At 33.6% G+C, this 20,161-nt stretch overlaps 1 protein-coding gene across 5 annotated transcripts in view; it reads left to right on the top strand.

Annotated features, from left to right (window-relative positions):
- Positions 1-20,161, top strand: part of SCN7A (sodium voltage-gated channel alpha subunit 7) — an 81,181-nt gene that overhangs the window by 42,801 nt on the left and 18,219 nt on the right. For all 5 annotated transcript variants that reach the window (XM_084999378.1, XM_084999376.1, XM_084999377.1 and 2 more), the window contains 6 exons: positions 2,932-3,105; positions 4,835-5,191; positions 8,360-8,797; positions 15,600-15,702; positions 17,387-17,541; positions 19,485-19,658. In XM_084999378.1, coding sequence (XP_084855504.1) covers positions 2,932-3,105; positions 4,835-5,191; positions 8,360-8,797; positions 15,600-15,702; positions 17,387-17,541; positions 19,485-19,658 — 1,401 coding nt within the window. The remainder of the gene's footprint in view (positions 1-2,931; positions 3,106-4,834; positions 5,192-8,359; positions 8,798-15,599; positions 15,703-17,386; positions 17,542-19,484; positions 19,659-20,161) is intronic.

Below are 20,161 nucleotides of genomic sequence, written 5' to 3'. Positions count from 1 at the left end.
GTTGATTTGGTGTATCATGTTGATTGATTTGTGTATGTTGAACCATCTTTGTGACCTTGGGATGAATCCAACTAAGGATGTATGATCCTTCTTAATGTTGAACTAATATTACTAATATTAGTTTAGTAATATTTTGTTGAAGATTTTTAAATCTGTATTCATCAAATATATTGACCTGTAATTTTCTTTTTTAGTAGTATTTTTGTTTGGTTTTGTTATCAGAGTGATGGTGGCTTCATAGAATGACTTTGGTAGTGTCCCCTCCTTTTCAGTCTTTTGAAAGAGTTTGAGAAATATCAGTTTAAGTTCTTTGTATATTTAGTAGAATACCCCTGTGAGGCCATCTGGTCTTGGACTTTTATTTGCAATGAATTTTCTTTCTTTTCTTTTTCTTTTCTTTTTTTTTTTTTTTTTTTTGCTTTATAGGTCCATACCCATGGCATATGAAAATTCTCAGGCCAGGGATCAAACTGGAGCAACAGCTGCCAGCTTACCCCACAGCCACAGCAATGTGCAGCAAAGTGGAATCCAAGCTGCGACTATGACCTACACCATAGCTCAGGGCAGTGCCAGATCCCCAACCCACTAAGCAAGGGCCAGGGATCAAACCCACATTCTCATGGATACTAGTTGGATTCATTTCCACTGAGCCATGACAGAACTCCATGCAGGGAATTTTTAAATTACAGATTCTAATTTTACTTCTAGTAATCAGGATGTTCAAGTTATATATTTCTTCTGGATTCAGTTTTGGTAGGCTGTATGTTTGTAGAAACTTGTCCATTTCTTCTAGGTTGACCAATTTGTTGGTATAGAGTTTTTCATAGTATTCTCTTATGACTTTTATATTTATGTGATATTGATAGTTATTTCTCTTCTTTCATTTCTTATTTTGTTTATTTCCAGTCCAACAGTTTGTTGATTTTGTTTATCCTTTAAAAAAAAAGAAAGAGAGAAAAGAGCTCTTGGTTTTATTGATTTTTTTTCTGTTTTTATGTTTGTTTTATTTATTTTCTCTCTGATCTTTATTATTTCCTTCCTTCTGCTGACTTTAGATTTTGTTTGTTCTTTTTCTAATGCTTCTAGGTGGTCAGGTTGTTTATGTGAAGTTTTTCTTGTTTTCTGAGGAAGACTCATATTGTATGATGTATTGTATGAACTTACTTCTTAGGATTGCTTTTGCTGCATTCCATATATTTTGTATGATTATGTTTTCATTGTCATTTCTCTTGAGGTAATTTTTTTTAATTTCCTCTTTTTTTTTCATTGTTGACCAATTGTTTTTAGTAGCATGTTGTTTAGCCTCCATGTAATCATTTTTTTCTCTTTTCCTTTCCTGTGATTGATTTCTAGTTTCATGCCATTATGGTCAAAAAAGATGCTTAAAATAATTTCCACCCTCTTACATTTGTGGAGCCTTGTTTTGTGTCCTAGTATACAGTCTATACTAGAGAATGTTTCATGTGTGCTTGGAAAGAATGTGCATTCTGGGGTTTTTTTGGAGGTAATGTCCTAAAAATATCAATTAAGTCTGACTGTTCTATTCTGTCATTTAGGGTCTCTGTTGCCTTGTTGATTTTCTTTCTGGAAGATCTGTCCTCAGATTGATGTCAGTGGGATGTTAAAGTCTCCTACTATTATTGTATTCCCATCAGTTTCTTCCTTTATGTCTGCTAGTGTTTTATGTATTCAGGTGCTCCTGTATTGGATGCATATATCTTAATGAGTATATTATCCTCTTCTTCTATTGATCCTTTTATCATTAAAAAATTTACAAATAATAAATACTGGAGAGGGTGTGGGGCAAATGGAACCCTCCTACACTGTTGGTGGAAATGTAATGGGTGCAACCACTATGGAGAATAGTCCTTAAAAAACTAAAAATAGAGCATATATCCAGAAAAGATGAAAATTCTAATTTAAAAAAAGATACCTGCACCTCAATATTCAAAGAAGAACTCTTTACTGTAGCCAAAGCATGGAAGCAACCTAAATGTTCATCAATAGATGAATGGATAAAGAAGATGAAATATTATTCAGCCATAAAAAGAGTGAAATAATGTAATTTGCCGCAAAAATGGATACACCTAGAGATTATCATTATCACTCACTTGTTGAATCTTAAAAATGATACAAATGAACTTATTTATAAAACAGAAATAGACTCACATATAAAACAAACTTATAGTTACCAAAGGGGGAAAAGTGAGTTAGAGGAGTGATAAATTAAGAGTTTGAGATTAATATACACACACTACTGTATTTTAGATAAATGAACAACAAATACCTACTGTATAGCACAGGGAATTGTGTTCAATATCTTGTAATGATGTACACCTGAAACTAACAAATCTTTGTAAATCAACTATATTTCAGTTTAACAAAGATTAAAGCAAACATATATTTTATTTTGCTTTTATTGTTGTAAAATAAACATAGCAGCTTGATATCAATACAAATAGCCAACTGCTTCCAGTTTTGAACTATACATTTATTTGACACCAAACAGTATTTTAGTTATTTCTTCCAATAAAATTTTCAAATAACAGTTTACATGGGTCTACTTTTTTCTGGATCATGTATACTTTACAAATTTATTCTATAGTTAAAAAAAAATTAAATATCTTAAGATGTGCTCCAGATCCCCAAAGGAACTATTCAAAATGAAAAAATGTTTACTCTCAAATACTCTTTTGTTTTTTTCCAAGAGGGTTTTTATTAAAGTAGTTGAAGACTCTGTGTATAGTGTTTGACATTGGATTTTTAAACAAAATGTATGAGTTTGTCCTTTTAATATACTCTGAAACTAAATCATATCTTGTCAGAAGAAATATGAATAGGTGGCATTGAAAAGTTACAGTTTCTGTGTATGAGTGTTCTGATAGAGCTATTGGGATCATATTCTCATCATAGCATTTTGTTTTTATTTAGGTATTTATTGGAATTTTTACAACAGAAATGATTTTTAAAATAATTGCCATGCATCCATATGGGTATTTCCAAGTAGGTTGGAACATTTATGATAGCCTAATTGTGTTCCATGGTTTCACAGAACTTTGTCTAGAAAATTTTCATGGACTGGCTGTTTTTCGATCATTCAGGGTGGTAAGTAGAATGCAAGATCTAAATTTTGTTTTATGGAACTTCATCTCAGTTTCCTCAGACGTAAATTGGAGAGAATAGTAATACCTATGGCATTAGTATATTGGGAGTATTAAATGAACTAATTCATATATTACAATTTTAATAAAAATTAATTCATACATAACAATGTAGGAAAAAGTAAGTAGTCTCCAATGCTCTTATATGGTGCAAGCATTAAAGGAAATAAGCCATATCTGCAGAAAATTTGAAATGTAGTCCTAGAAAGCAGAGCCAGAATTACTGGGTCAGTTTTGAGAAGCAGGAGAATAGAGTCCCAGAAGCTGAATGCCAATGTGTAACAAAAAACTAGAATTAGGTGAGTATATCTAAATATAGGGTAGAGAACTGTGTAAAATAAGAACAGTCAGGTCAAAAGAATGTCATTATGAAAATTAGGTTAGAATCACTATCTACCTTCAGAAAAGAAGGTGGTAAAAGCATCAGTAAAACTAGGCAATGAAACAATGTTGTTAGAATGCTATTTATGGGAGTTCCTGTCGTGGATCAGCATGTTAAGAATCTGACTAGTATCCATGAGGATGTGGGTTCGATCCTTGGCCTTGCACAGTGGGTTAAGGATCTAGTCTTGCCACAAGCTGCAGCATAGGTCACAGATGTGGCTGGGATCCCACACTCCAGTTTGACCTAGCATGGGAACCTCCATACGCCACAGCTACCGCCCTAAAAGAAAAAAAAAATAATGATATTTATGGAAATGTTAAGCACTTGATAAGTAATATTTTGTCTCATTCTAGTAATAGGTTGAAGGAATGTAGCAAGAATAAAGAACAATCAGGTAGATTTCATCTTATCTAAATATTCTTCAGAACTCTATCTTATATCCTAATCCATAGACGTTTCTAATGAATAATAGAAATATATAAAAGATGTAGTTATCAAATTTATGGATGAAACAAAACTGGGAAATACAGAAGATGTGATAAAAGATAGTATCAAAATGTCTGAAAGAGTAGTAATGAATTAAATCTAAGATGATTAAGTTTTATATGGGTAAATGTTATGTCACACCCTTAAGTCCAGAAAGACAACCATATACCAAAAAAAGCTGGGGAAGGTATAGCACATATAAAAATAATGTACAGTTTTTAGATAAACCAAATATTGATGTGATTTTGTACATGTAAATAGAAATTTTAAAATCAAGTGAAAAGAAGTGAAATATTCAGACTAAACCTAGAATGGTGTGTTTAGTCTTTCAAATGTTATTTTTTAAAGTTAGCTATGTGATAGAATTGTCAGTGAAATTCAGTGCAACCTGAAGACTTTTCCAATATTCAGTTTCTAAATATCCCCATATTTTCCAAAATGTAGAAAATATTCAATAAATTCTTTAAAAGCACAAAGAATGGATACTTCTTTAACAGACATTAAAACATAAAGCTCGGATAATTATAATAGTAAGTTACAATATTAAATGAGATTGACAGATCAATAGAAGATGACATACATGGATTTAGTGTAAAAACTGTAGAATGTGTAAGATCTATTAAGAATTATTCATAAAATGAATTTTCAGTTGTTAGTATTGATACTCAAAACTGAATATTACATTAAAGATTATGCGTTTGTGTATGATGCTGATAAAAATTTTAAATATACATCCCAATGAATAGTGACCAGAATTTTGTTATTTCTTCCTTTTCTTGTTGTTTTTACATTTTTCTTTTAGTTGCGTATTTTCAAGTTGGGGAAATATTGGCCAACCTTTAAGATTCTAATGCTGACTCTTGGTAACTCAATTGTCACCCTGAAAGACTTGGTCTTGCTCTTGTTCACATTTATATTCTTCTCTGCTGTGGTTGGCCTGAAGCTGTTTGGTTCGAATTACAAAGAATGTGTCTGCAACATAGATGAAGGCTGTCAACTCCCACACTGGCACATGAATGATTTCTTCCACTCCTTCCTGAATGTGTTCCGGATTGTCTGTGGAGAGTGGATAGAGACTTTGTGGGATTGCTTTCAGGTAGCAAGCCAGTTCAGTTGTATTCCCTTTTACATGATGGTGATTTTAATTGGAAACTTATTGGTAAGTAATCCATGCTTTAAAATTTTCCTTGAAAAACTGGTGTATTGTAGGCTCGCATGTTCCTAATGTGGACTTATGGCAGCCAGTGGTCTATAACTGTGATATTTGATATGGTGGCATCTAGCCACATGTGGCCATTGATCTGTTAAAATATGAGTGATCCACTTGACATAAGTGGGAAATACCCACTGAATTTGAAGTCTTAGCCCCAAAAAAGAATGTAAATGATTTCATTAATAATTTTTATTTAATGAATTTTAATTATAATATTTTAGTTTATATTTTTAACATGGGTAGTAGAAAATTACATATGTGATGTACCTCATATTTCCATTGCATAGCACTAGTTGTAATCTGCTACTCAAAGTAGCATTGCCTTTTTGCGGAAGATAGTTTTTAATGCAGACTCTCAGACCCCATCCCAGACTTATGAAAGCAGAAACTACATTTTAACAATATACCCAGGTGATTTCTAAGCACATTAAATTTTAAGAAGCACTTAAATGTAGCACTGGTTATCAAATTTGACTGCATATGAGCCTGGTCATAAGAATTTTTTTTTAAATCCTCATTTGATTAAATTGTGCAGCAAAGATTGAAAAGCACTGATCTATAAAACTATTATGTATTAACTAAGAGGGAACACTTTCACTTTCAAATTTCCAGTAATTGGACTGATACTACATGAATTGAAGTACCTTTTATTTCTAAGAAAAAGAAATGTCTTAGGAGATAAAATTGGTTTTACAGGAAAAAAAGATTCAATATTTACTTTTTACTCATAAGTCATAGAGATCAAGCACATCTTCCAAAAGACAGGGAAAAAAAACACAAGTTAGGCTCCATTCTATTGGTACATTTCCTCAATGATTCTATTTACCCTGGGCATACCTCTGTCACATACTTATCACATTGGCATTATGTTTAATTGTTCATGAATTTGTCTAGTTTCCTTATTAAACTGTAAGCTCCATTAAGAAGACTCCACCTATTAATCTTTTAAGAGACTAGGCCATTTTTAATTCAGAGCACATTTAAACAAAGCAGTAATATTTTACAATGTTATAAGTTTCTTTCTTTATGTTGTAGTTTCAGAGCATTTTGAACTTAATTTTCAGCCTTTTAACATTCTTATTGTGTATTTATGCATGCATAAATATGTGATACAGAGAGTGTGTGTGTGTGTATCTTTAAGATATAAGAAATCTTAGATTATAAGCTCTTAAAAATACAATTGTTGTAGTATAATTTTTCCTTCTCCAAATCCTGGCACAAAAATAATTATTCCACAAGTCATTAATTACTTTCAACAAGTATTTTTTATCACCTACTTTGTGCTTAGCATTGTGCTAGTTATATTTATGAGAGAAAACATGGTTCCTGCTTACATGAAGCTTTTTGTCATGAAATTCTTAACTGACACCCTTTTCCTGTTTTTTACCATGAATAATATTTAATCAAAGGAAAAAGAAAAAAAAACAGTTATTTTAAATTATATTTGGCCTTGCCCTTTGTCCTTTGAGAATGATAGAGCTGCTAGTAGTATAGTTCCTGTAAAGGACCATGGAGCCCTTGCACAGATTATCTGTAAATAAGCTTTCATGTCAAAATGGGACAATAGTGGGAGAGCAACCAAACTAATCTGGGAGTATTGGCATTCAGTTATTGTCTTTTCAGTTTTTATTTTTTTATCCTTGAGATTCTGGCATTGTAGGTTATAAAGAATGTATCTGTTGTTCAGATGATCTTAACTGTAAGAAATTTCCAATGTAGAGCCATCTTATACCCTCCATTTTATTGCTATACCAAAGCTGTGGTTACAATTAAGGTGATCTATTTTATGGACTTTATCATCTGCAAATGTATTTTGATTTTTCCATGAGTGAGTCTTACTTGAGCTTTCTCTGTTCCTAAGCTGGGTATTGAGAGATAAAAGCAGTCCATTAAAATTGAACGTGATTTGATAAGTACTTAATTTTATTTTAGGTGTTTGTGTGCATGAGAAACACAATGATTATCAGAATGTTTGATAATTTATCCCCTCACATTGACCCAAAATTCTGAAAAATATTTTAATAAAGAAATGTTGCAGGTTTTCAAATACTTAATTATTTTATTTTATATACACATAAATTATCATTATAAGTATTTTAAGAGTAGATCTTAATAAGTGAAGAAACCAGAAATAGAGCCACAGCGCTAATTTGACACCTAGCCTGGGAACTTCCATATGCAACACATGTGGCCCTGAAAAAATTAAAGAAAAAAATAATATGTAAAGCATAAAGCAAATTAAATCTTTAAAAGTGTAAATATCAGAAGAGAAGGGGAAAAAACTTCCAGAATAGAGAATATGTTCAAACTATTAAAATCTAAGAGAATAATTAGTATAAATCTCCAATATAAGAATCCAAAATTGTAATCAATACTCTACAGCTGTAAACAAAATAAAAATCTAACTCTCTAAAAACTGAACATGCCTTGATCATATTTCTCAGGATTAGTAAAGGCCGAAATATACATTAACATCAAATTTAAAATAACTTGAATGTATTAGAATGATTCTTCCATCATTCATCTCTTTCTTTTTTGACCAAATTTATTACCATAGAGAATCAGCTAACCTACCCTATCCCTGTTCTTGCACATGACAGGGAAATGATATGTGTGCCTCAGGACCAAGGATAGCTCCCACCTCATGAGATTCTTGGGTTTGCAGAATCCATGAAGATGTCATTACACATTTTCCTTGGTTAGGGTTGAAAGGAAGTCAGCCACGTGGAGCAGCAATTCATTTTCTCACCTTGGGAGAGTCAGCCTGTCTTTGCGAAAGAAAGCAAACTTTGGAATAAGACAGACATGAGTTCAAACTGTGTGATCTTTGATAACTTGGCATCTGTAAGCTTTGTGGGTTTTTTTCATCTGTAAAAGAGAAAGAAGTGATATGTCATACAAAGTTGTACCCTTGAGATGAGATCTGGCTATACAAACCCCTAACACAGCACCTGACCCACTGTAGATGAGTAAGAACTAACTGCCTTAAATAGCACTGTAGTTTCATATATTGTTTTCAAATCTCAGCTCAACTTTTTTAAAAGATTTTTTGTTGTTGTTTGAAAGGAAACAAAAAAGTGAGCTGCATTTAACTTCAGTTTCTTTCTCATTCAGATACTTTACCTGTTTTTGGCATTGGTCAGCTCATTTAGTTCATACAAGGCTGCAACAATTGAAGAGAATGATGAAGCAAAAAATCTCCACTGTGCAATGGCAAGGATTAAAAGAGGAATAAACTATATGCTTCCAAAAATATTATGCAAAAAGAAAAAGGTTCTAGAGAAAACAATGGATAATATAAGTGATATATATGTTAAAGAGAATATTTCTGACCATACTCTCTCTGAATTGAGCAACACCCAGGATTTCCTCAAGGATAAAGAAAAAAGCAGTGGCACAGAGAAAAACACAATGACCGAAAATGAGAGTCAGTCACTTATCCCCAGTCCAAGTGTCTCAGAAACTGTACCGATTGCATCAGAAGAGTCTGATATAGAAAATCTGGACAATAAGAAAATTCAGAGTAAGTCAGGTGATGGAAGCAGCAAAGAGGTAAGTTGTTTTAATATCATGATTGCTTGTTGTTCATTTGACATTGTTGATAAGGAAGTGAATCCGTGCTGAAATTCTAGAATTCCATAAACCATTCTGTCCCTACCTATAGTACTCCTTGCTCCTGATGTTATCCTCCTGATAAAGTTTCTTAAACTTTCTAAGCTTCAGTTTCCTCACCATAAGTGAGAATAAAATTTTATCTGTTTCTTAGAGGGGATATAAGGATAGAGAAAAATAGTTTGATAGTGTATAGAAGAATGCCCAACATATAGTAAGTACTTAGTAAATGTTAGATAATATAATTATAATATTCAATGAGCTAATAAACAGGCAGCATGGGGTGATGAAAAGCACATAATGAAACATACATTTTATAAATCAATGTGTATTATTGGATAAATCATTAAGTGCTCCTGGGCTTTATCATCTAAAATTTAAGATTGGACTAGAGTGCTAAGATACTTGCTTGCTAAATTTTAAGATTCTTGTCTGTTAATTTCTGCAACATATATATAATTGAGTTGGATTGAAAGAACAAACTAAAAATCACTTTGAATTGTGAACATTTTGTAGCTTAATAAACCCCTGGTCAAAAAGAGGGGTGGGGTACATTCAAAGAAGGGCAGATACTGCTGTTCAATCAGCTTCTAAAAGTGTGCTCTACTGGATACAGTCTTACTGTCTTCATTTATAAGCAGCATAATGTCTTACTAAGAGGTATCATTTAATATGAAGCTGTATCTACAGAGATCATATCTACACTGTGGGCCTCTTGCATTGGACCTCACAGGAGAATCGATTTAGTTCATTCCCTGGATGGGAAAAGGCAGAGAATGTCTTTTTGCTGGTCTCCAAAGTTTCTGGCACCACCTTATCTCCCAGACCTCTTTTGGCTTGGCAGCTGCTCTCTTTAATAACTTATCAAGTTGGCATTCTAACAGGAATTAAGTTTCAATTATCCAGAGTCCTTCCATTTTCTAATGAAGGCATCTTTGTTTTAGAGAAACGTTTTCACTCCTCAGCACACCCAATATTCTCAAGTTCATTTTCCTTTAAGTAATACCATTATTAGAAAATGAAAAATATCTTCTCCATCACACTTCTATATCTTCAGTTAAATAAAATATTTATGAGTATTTAGAGAGTGCTAGCTGATTTTATTTAAATTACAACACTATAAGTCAGGTACTGCCATCCACTTCTGTGTAAAATTGCTACTTGTTGCAGCACATCATGTGAAAATGTTCTGGGAAACTTCTTGCCAATCTCATTAGAAAGTCTGAGATATGAAAATATATGGGGAAAAAAGGAGTTCCCATGGTGGCTCAGCAGAAACAAACCCAACTAGTATCCGTGAGGACTCAGGCTCAATCCCTGGCCTCACTCTGAGGGTTAAGGATCTGGTATTGCCATGAGCAGTGTAATATAGGTCACAGACACAGCTCTGATCTGGCATTGCTGTGGCTGTGGTGTAAACTGGCATCTGTAGCTCTGATTCGACACCCTAGCCTGGGAACTTCAATATGCCATAGGTGCACTCCTAAAAAGCAAATACATATGTGTATATATATATATATATATATATATATATATACACATACACACACACTATATATATACTAAATATACTAAATATGCTATATGTATAATACATAAAAATGGAAAAAATGGAACTTAATATAATTGAAAATGTTGACGCCTCAGGAGTTGTCATTTAGGTTGCATAATTACTTGATTTTTTTATATTACTCAATGAATTTATTACATTTATAGTTGTACAGTGATCGTCACAACCAAATTTTATAGCATTTCCATCCCGAACCCCCAGCACATCCCCCCACCCCCAAACTGTCTCCTTTGGAAACCATAAGTTTTTCAAAGTCTGTGAGTCAGTGTCTGTTATGCAAAGTTCATTGTGTCCTTTTTTCAGATTCCACATATAAGTGATAGCATTTGATGCTGGTGTCTCATTGTATGGCTGACTTCACTTAGCATTATAATTTCTAGGTCCATCTATGTTGCTGCAAATACCATTTTTTCTTTCCTTTTAATGGCCAAGTAATATTTCATTGTGTATAGGCACCACATCTTCTTGATCCACTCTTCTGTCAAGACATTTAGGTTGTTTCCATATCTTGGCTATTGCAAATAGTGCTGCAATGAACATCGGAGTACATATGTCTTTTTGAGTCATGTTTTTTTTCTGGATAGATGCCCAGGAGTGGGATTGCTGGATCAAATGGTAGTTCTATTTTTAGTTTTCTGAGGAATCTCCATACTGTTTTCCACAGTGGGTTCACCAATTTACATACCCAGCAACAGTGTAATAGGGTTCCTTTTCCTCCACACCCTCTCCAGAACTTTTTGTTTATAGACTTTTTGATGATGGCCATTTTGGCCAGTGTAAGGTGCTGCTTCATAGTGGTTTTGATTTACATTTCTCTAGTAATGAGTAATGTTGAACATCTTTTCATGTGTTTTTTTTTTTTTTTTTTGGCCATCCATATGTCTTCTTTGGAGAATTGTCCATTTAGGTTTTTGGCCCATTTTTTGAAGGTTTTTTTTTTTGATATTGAGCAGTAGGAGGTGTTTATAAATTTCAGAGATTTATCCCTTGTCAGTCACTTCATTTGCAAAGATCTTCTCCTACTCTGTGGGTTGTCTTTTTGTTTTATTTAGGGTTTCCTTTGATGTGCAGAAACTTTTAAGTTTGATTAGGTCCCATTTGTTTATTTTTGTTTTTACTGTCATTACTCTAAGAGGTGGATCTGAGAAGATGTTGCTATCATTTATGTCAGAGAGTGTTTGGCCTATGTTTTCCTCTAAGAGTTTTATAGTATCTGGTCTTATATCTAGGTCTGTAATCCATTTTGAGTTTATTTTTGTGTATGGTTTTAGAGAGTGTTCTAATTTCATTCTTTTCCAGGTGGCTATCCAGTTTTACCAGCACCACTTATCGAACAAGCTGTCCTTTCTCCATTGTATATTCTTGCCTCCTCTCTCATAGATTAGTTGGCTGTAGGTGCGTGGGTTTAATTCTGGGCTCTCTCTCCTGTTCCACTGATCTATATGTCTGTCTTTGTGCCAGTATCATACAATTTTGATAACTGTTGCTTGGTAGTATAGTCTGAAGTCCAGGAGCCTGATGCCTCCAGCTCCATTTTTCTTTTTCAGGATGTCTTTGGCTACTCTGGGTCTTTTATGCTTCCAAACATATTTTACTACATTTTGTTCAAGTTCTCTGAAAAGTAACTTTGGTAATTTGATAGGAATTGCATTAAATCTGTAGATTGCCTTGGGTAGTATAGTCATTTTGGTAATAGTGACTCTTCCAATCCAAGAGCATGGTATGTCTTTCCATCTGTTTGTGTCGTCTTTGATTTCTTTTATCAGTTCCTTGTAGTTTTCAGAGTACAGGTCTTTTGTCTCTTTAGGTAGGTTTACTCCTAGATATTTTATTCTTTTAGATTCAATGGTAAACGGAATTGCTTCCCTAATTTCTCTTTCTGATCATTCATTGTTAGTATATAGAAAGGCCGTTGATTTCTGTGTATTAATTTTGTATCCTGGACTTTGCCAAATTTGTGGATGAGCTCTAACAGTTTTCTGGTAGAGTCTTTAGGATTCTCTAGGTATAGCGTCATGTCATCTGCAAATAGTGATAGTTTTACTTCTTCCTTTCCAATCTGGATTCCTTTTATTTCTTTTTTACTTCTCTGATTGCTGTGGCTAGGACTTCCAAAACTTTGTTGAATAGTAGTGGCGAAAGAAGACATCCTTGTCTTGTTCCTGATCTCAGTGGGAATTCTTTCAGTTTTTCACCATTGAGAATGATGTTCACTGTGGGTTTGTCATATATGGCCTTTATTATGTTGAGGTAGATTCCCTCTATGCCCACTTTCTGAAGGGTTTTTATCAGAAATGGGTGTTGGATTTTGTCAAAGGCTTTTTCTGCATCTATTCAGAGAATCATATGGTTTTTATTCTTCCATTTATTAATGTGGTGTATCACACCGATTGATTTGTGGATATTGAAGAACCCTGGTATCCCTAGGATAAATCCCACTTGATCATGATGGACAATCCTTTTAATGTATTGTTGGATGTGGTTTGCTAGTATTTTGTTGAGGATTTTTGCATCAATGTTCATCAGTGAAATTGTCCTGTGGTTTTCTTTTTTTGTGGTATCTTTGTCTGGTTTTGGTATCAGGGTGATGGTGGCCTCATCGAATGAGTTTGGGAGTATCCCTTCCTCTGCAATTTTTTGGAATAGTTTCAGAAGGAGAGGTGTTTGTTAGCTCTTCTCTAAATGTTTCATAGAATTCGCCTGTGAAGCCATCTGGTCCTGGACTTTTGTTTGTTGGAAGTTTTTTTTTATCACATTTTCAATTTCAGTTCTTGTGATGGGTCCGTTCATCTTTTCTATCTCATCTTGGTTTAGTCTTGGAAAATTGTACTTTTCTAAGAGTTTGTCCATTGCTTCTAGGTTTTCCGTTTTATTGGCATATAGATGCATATGGTAGACGCTTATGATCCTTTGTGTTTCTGTGATGTCTGTTGTTACTTCTCCTTTGTCATTTCTAATTTTATGGATTTGTGTCCTCTCTCTTTTTTCCTTTGGCTAAGGGTTTATCAATTTTGTTCATCTTTTCAAAGAACCAGATTTTCATTTCATTGATCTTTTCTATGATTTTCTTCATTTCTATTTCATTGATTTCTGCTCTGATCTTTATGATTTCTTTCCTTCTACTAACTTTAGCTCTTGTCTGTTCTCTCTCTAGCTGCTTCAGATGTAAAGTTAGCTTGTTTATTTGAGCTTTTTCTTGTTTCCTGAGGTGGGCTTGTATTGCTATAAACTTTCCTCTTAGAACGGCTTTTGCTGCATCCCACAGGTTTTGGAGTGTCGTATCTTCATTGTCATTTGCTTCCAGGTATTTTTTAATTTCCTCATTGACTTCTTCAGTGATCCATTGGTTGTTTAGTAGCATGTTGTTTAGTCTCCACGTGTTTGTGTTTTTTGCAGTTTTTTTCTAGTTGTTGATTTCCATTCATACAGCATTATGGTCAGAAAAGATGCTTGATGATTTCAATTTTCTTAAAGTTACCAAGGTTTGATTTGTCACCCAGGATGTGATCAATCTTAGAAAATGTTCCATGTGCACTTGAGAATAATGTGTATTCTGTTGCTTTTGGATGGAATGTCCTATAAATATCTATTAAGTCCATCTGGTCTAATGCTTCTTTCAGGACCTATGTTTCCTTATTGATTTTCTGTCTGGTTGATCTGTCCATTGCTGTAAGTGGGGTGTTAAAGTCCCCCACTATCATTGTGTTATTGTTGATTTATCCTTTTAAGGTTGTTAGCAGTTGCCTTATATATTGTGGTGAACCTATGTTGGGTGTGTAGATATTTAAAATTGTTATATCTTCTTCTTGGATTGATCCTTTGATCATTATGTATTGTCCTTCCATGTCCCTTAAAATATTCTTCATTTTAAAGTCAATTTTTTCTAATATGAGTATTGCTACTCAAGCTTTCTTTTGCTTCCGTTTGCACAGAATATTTTCTTCCATCCTCTCACTTTCAATTTGTATGTGTCCTTAGAAGTGAAGTGGGTCTCTTGAAGATAGCATGAATATGGGTCTTGTTTTTGTATCCATTCAACCAATCTATGTCTTTTGGTTGGGGCGTTTAGTCCATTAACATTTAAGGTAATTATTGATATGTATGTTCTTATTGCCATTTTATTAGTTGCTTTTGATTTGCTTTTGTTGCTTTTTTTCTTCCCTTCTTCTTTTTTTCTCTCCTCTTGTGGTTTTATGACTATCTTTACTGTTGTATTTGAGTTGATTTTTCTTATTTGTTTGTGTATCAATTATAGATTTTTGGTTTGCAGTTACTCTGAAGTTTTGATGTAAGAGTATATATATACAAAATTGTTTTAAGTTATTGGTCTCTTGATTGCAAGTGCATCTCCAGTGTTCTGCATTTGTACCTTCCTCTTCTCAATTTTATATCTTGTATTTCTTTGGTCAGTGTTTCCTGTAAATTATCCATCTTTGCCTCCAGTTTATTTCTAATATCTTGGATCATCTGCAGCATCAACAGTCTAAAGTCTTTTTCCTAGAGTCTGAGAATCTCCTGATCACTTAGCTGTCTTTCTGGGTTTTTTCCTTTCTCCCTTATCTGAGTTATAGTTGCCAAATTATAAAATGCCAAAACATTTTAAAATTTTTATTTATTGTCTACTCTCAAATCAGTGCAGTGCTATATCCTTATTTTATCAACAATAAAGAAGATACAAAAGGAAATGAAATAATTTTTTTAAAGATTTGCTCATTTAAGGATATTTTATTTTTTTTATTGGCACCAGAATTTCTTACAATTCACCATATATGGTTTAAAGCCAACAAAGCTTTCTAATTCATTTCTCTGACACATACTGTGCAAAAAATTAAATGATATACAAAATATAATTTCCTTTTTATATACTCCACCTAGAGCTTCTTTTTTAGAAACTGGAGATAGCCTATATATACCTTTTAAGAGAACAGTGTTATTAACTGTTAGTTTTAATTTTAAAATTATTTTAGTTAAAATTAATTTTTATATGTTTTAAAAACTTCTACTCCCAGAGGTATGTATGCATTTTCATATCAATCATGAATTTGGCCTAAAGTCTTTTATACCTGACAGGAGTCTTTCTGTATATAATTTTTTTTTCTAAAAATGAGATGAACTTTACCGGGAGTAAAAAACTTTATTCACAACTTTTTTTGGTGGGATTTGACTTTTCAGAAGGTAAAGCAATCTAGTTCATCTGAATGCAGTACAGTTGATATTGCTATCTCTGAAGAGGAAATGGTCTATGAACATGAAAAGCTGAAGCATTTTAAAAATGGTAAGAAAAAAATAAATTCCTTTGATCATTATATTGAAATTAAATCAAAATTCCCTTAATCTAAATAATACTGTTGAGTATACTTTTAATTTTAAAGGGCTTATTAATTTGACTAAGGAATACACTCACAAAAACGTGTTTGGGTGTGATCACACGTGAACATGCCCACAAGAATCCTGATAGAAACTTTTAGTAAACATTAAGGGAAAAGTCAATATTTGGAAAAGAGGGAAAGGGCTTACTTCCTAAGGAGTCTAATGCAGTAGGTTAAGAGAATTGGTTTCTGAAATCAGGCAGCCTAAGTTCAAATCCTGGTCCACTATTTACTAGCTTTTATTTACCTTCTCTCTGACTCATTTCCTAATATGTAAAATGAGGTTAATAATAACACTAAATTCATAGGATTATTAACATATTAAATTAGTGTATGTTTCTGTTTATACTTCATGAAATAGGATCAATATTTAAAATATTCATATGAGGAGTTCCATTGTGGCTCAGTGGTAATGACCTTGACTGGTATCTATGAAGATGCCAGTTCGATCCCTGGCCTTGCTCAATGGGTTAAAGGATCGAGCGTTGCAGTGAGCTGTGGTGTAGGTTGCAGATTTAGCGCAGAACCTGCATTGCTGTGGCCGTGGTGTAAGCCAGTAGCTGCAGCTCTGATTCAACCTCTAGCCTGAGAATTTCCATATGCCACACATAGGCCCTAAAAAGCAAAAATAAAAAAAAATAAAATATTCATATGAAGACATCCTATAACTTTTATAGGAAAACAAATCATGTAATATTTTTATATTCCATATGAATGTTGAGAAATGTATAAGGCTTCAGTCAGTTGACTTATTCATTGGGTATGTAAATATTTAAATTCCTATATTAAAAATAAGAATCTACTTTCAGGAGCTTTAGTTCTAGGATTTGTATCATCTAAGACCAGTGATGAAACATTTCCTATATTTTTCTGACCAAAGATGTATAAATGGACTCTAGGTAAAATTCTAAAATGTGTTGACTTTAAACTCCACCCCCCTCCATTTGTCATTTTCTTACCAATCAATCACTCTCTTCTCAAGCCTCATGTTTTCCTTATGCTAACTCTCTTGAACAGAAGGTAGAATTTCGTCTCATACACCAGTACCCTACCACAAAGCACTCTGCAGCCCAATCTTGTTCCTTAAATTATATCAATCAAAATTTCCATCCCCATGCCACTTAAGTCAATTTAGTCAACTCAATATATATACCTCTTAACACATCCTAAATATTTGTATATTTAAGTGGAAATGCTTATTACGCCATGTGAATCCTCAGAGAATGAATTTTAAGGCCTTGTACAAAAATGTAATATTCAGAAGATGGTGTGTATGTGTGTGTGTGTTTTGTAGAAAGGGGTGGGGGGATAAACTCCATTCTTGGGCTCAGTCCAGCAGAGTGAGAGGATGGTCTAAATTACCCCTGCCTTTCAGAGTTTCTTTCTTCCAACTATTACCAAACTCACAAGTTTTTCTTTTTTTCCTCAGTAATTGAAGTGGTCACTACAGTAGGGGTAAAAATCAAATGTTTGTCAATCAAAGACCACCTATATTAGATTCAATAAATAAATACTTGCTAAAACATTTGAGATGTTTACTTTTTCATGAGTTTTCTAGATTTCTGTTCTTAATATTTTCATTCTCGGCAGGTTATGAACGAAGATCTTCCTCTGCTCAAATCAATAGAGAATCCAAGAAAGGAAAAATTTGGCAGAACATGGGGAAAACTTGCTGTAAAATAGTAGAAAATAGTTGCTTTAAGTGTTTCATTGGCCTTGTTACTCTACTCAGCACAGGTGCTCTGGTAAGTGAAAGCATGTAATATTTTTATGAGAAAAATGCATCCTAAGCCTGTTAATTTATAAAGTCACTGTGCCAAATTATTTTCCCCAGAGTCCTTATTATGGCACCAAATTTCTATGATTCTATGATTTTAGTTTTGGAAGACATATGTCACACTCTTACAGAGTCTGTATGTGCCTCATTAAATATTTAAAAAATCATATAATTTTAAAATATATAAATTATAGCAGAAAAAAGAAAATTATTATTTTAATAAAGTTTCATATAAGAAACAGTTTAATAATATGCATATATTTTTCTATTATTTTTGTATATGTTGCATAAGGAAAGAGAAGTATTGCATATACTTTGAAGGACCTTTGAACTACAAATATATTTACCCACTGACCCAGTAATTTTAATTTGGAGAAATTATCCTAAAATCTTCACATGTATTAAACGCATTTACAAAGCTATGCCCTGAAGAAATTTTTGTAAAATAGCGAAAAATTGAAAAACAAAAACAATCCGTGTTAGGAGTTCCCGTTGTGGCACAGTGGTTAACGAATCCAACTAGGAACCATGAGGTTGCGGGTTCGATCCCTGGCCTTGCTCAGTGGGTTAACGATCCGGCGTTGCCGTGAGCTGTGGTGTAGGTTACAGACGCGGCTCGGATCCCGCGTTGCTGTGGCTCTGGTGTAGGCCGGTGGCTACAGCTCCTATTAGACCCCTAGCCTGGGAATCTCCATATGCCACAGGAAGCGGCCCTAGAAAAGGCAAAAAGAAAAAAAAAAATCCATGTTAGGTGATTGTTTAAATGTACTGTGGTACAGTCATCCAATGGGATACTCTGTAGCGCTCTAGCAAAAACAAGAGCTGTCTGCACGATGATATTGCAACTGCACAAGATATAGTAATAAGTGCAAAAAAGAAAGATCTAGAATAAAGTGCACAGCACACTACACTTTATGTAGGAAAGTAGGAAAAATGGAGTGTATATTGATATTTGCTTGTGTTTGTTAAAAATCAGAGAATAATATACAAGAAATAGTTAATGGTAAGATGCAGAACAGACAAGGAGTCATGGTTGGGAACCAGACTTTGTACAGCATATATTTTTTTAAGTAAACTTTATATTGACATTTAGCACACATACTGAAAACCATATAAATAATTGTACCATAAAGTATTTACACCAAGTGAATATTGCTATGTAACTGTCACTTGGCTTGAGAAGTAGAACATTACTTCCAGGACTCCATAACCGTGGTCTGACCCCTCACATTTACTTCCCCACTCCATGTGGGTAGCCAGTACATGGACTTCAGCTACCACAAATTGGTTTGCCTATCTTTAATGTTTTAATTGAAGTGGAAGTTATCTTTTTATATCAGATTTTGCTTCCTCCACAGTAAAATTGAGATTGACCTATTAAAACTGAGAAACTTTGGAGAAACATTATAGTTTTTTTCATATTCATGTGTTTCCATTGCTTTATCTGATAAGCTTTGTGACTTTTTCATGCAATAGTAGTATGGATTTCTGAAAACACACGTTTTGGGGGTTTTGTTTATTTCTGCTCTTCTATTAGCAAGCGGCATGTATACATATGTGAGATAGCTATGTGGAATTAGAGATAAGAACCGTGTCATATGTGACTAAAAGTTCCACCTCAAGTTTGATTAACTGACTTGAGAGAGACTTTTTGGATCAATATTTAGAACAATTATGAACCCACGTTCAGTCTCTATAAGTAGAGGTTCTGGAATCAATGATGTCTGCTATAGGAATGGGATCAGAAAATGGATATGGTTTGTGCGAGTAGATCTAAACCAAGTGAACAAGCCCTTGAGACTAGAATCTATGACCATGCTCACCATATAGAAATAGGATCTCATTCCCCTCTATGCCAAAAGAGTTTTTAAAAATTACATGTACACTAATCCTTAAATTTTTTACCCACAGGCTTTTGAAGATATATATATTGATCAGAGAAAGACTATTAAAATCTTATTGGAATATGCTGACATGATCTTCACTTACATCTTTATTCTGGAAATGCTCCTAAAGTGGATGGCATATGGTTTTAAATCCTATTTCACTAATGGCTGGTACAGACTAGAATTCATAGTTGTTATTGTACGTATTTTAAAGAAAAAATTTAAAGGCTTTTTGATTTACTATGACTTACTCTTCCATTTACTTATATCTTTCTTTTCCTTCTCTCTATATATTTTCAGTCACCAACATCCTATATTTCCTCATATGTGGTGTTTAAGATCCATCCTTTTCATTCTAAAAAGTGGTTTTTTTAATTTCCCTAATACATTTTGTTCTACTGTACAGCATGGTGACCAAGTTACACCTACATGTACACATTTTTTTTCTCATATTATCATGCTCCATCATAAGTGGCTAGACATAGTTCCCAGTGCTACACAGCAGGATCTCATTGCTAATCCATTCCAAAAGCAATAGTTTGCATCTGTTAATCCCAGGTTCCCAATCCATCCCACTCCCTCCCCATCCCCATTGGCAACCACAAGTCTATTCTCCAAGTCCATGGTTTTCTTTTCTGTGGAAAGGTTCCTTTGTGCCATATATTAGATTCCAGATATAAGTGATATCCTATGGTGTTTGCC

This window comes from Sus scrofa, chromosome 15 (assembly GCF_054392235.1).
Source record: "Sus scrofa isolate SSC_HxYL_T2T_F1_AM1 chromosome 15, Sscrofa_HxYL_maternal_Yorkshire_Landrace_v2.0, whole genome shotgun sequence".
Lineage (NCBI taxonomy): Eukaryota > Metazoa > Chordata > Mammalia > Artiodactyla > Suidae > Sus > Sus scrofa.
This window is presented reverse-complemented; position numbering and strand designations above follow the sequence as displayed.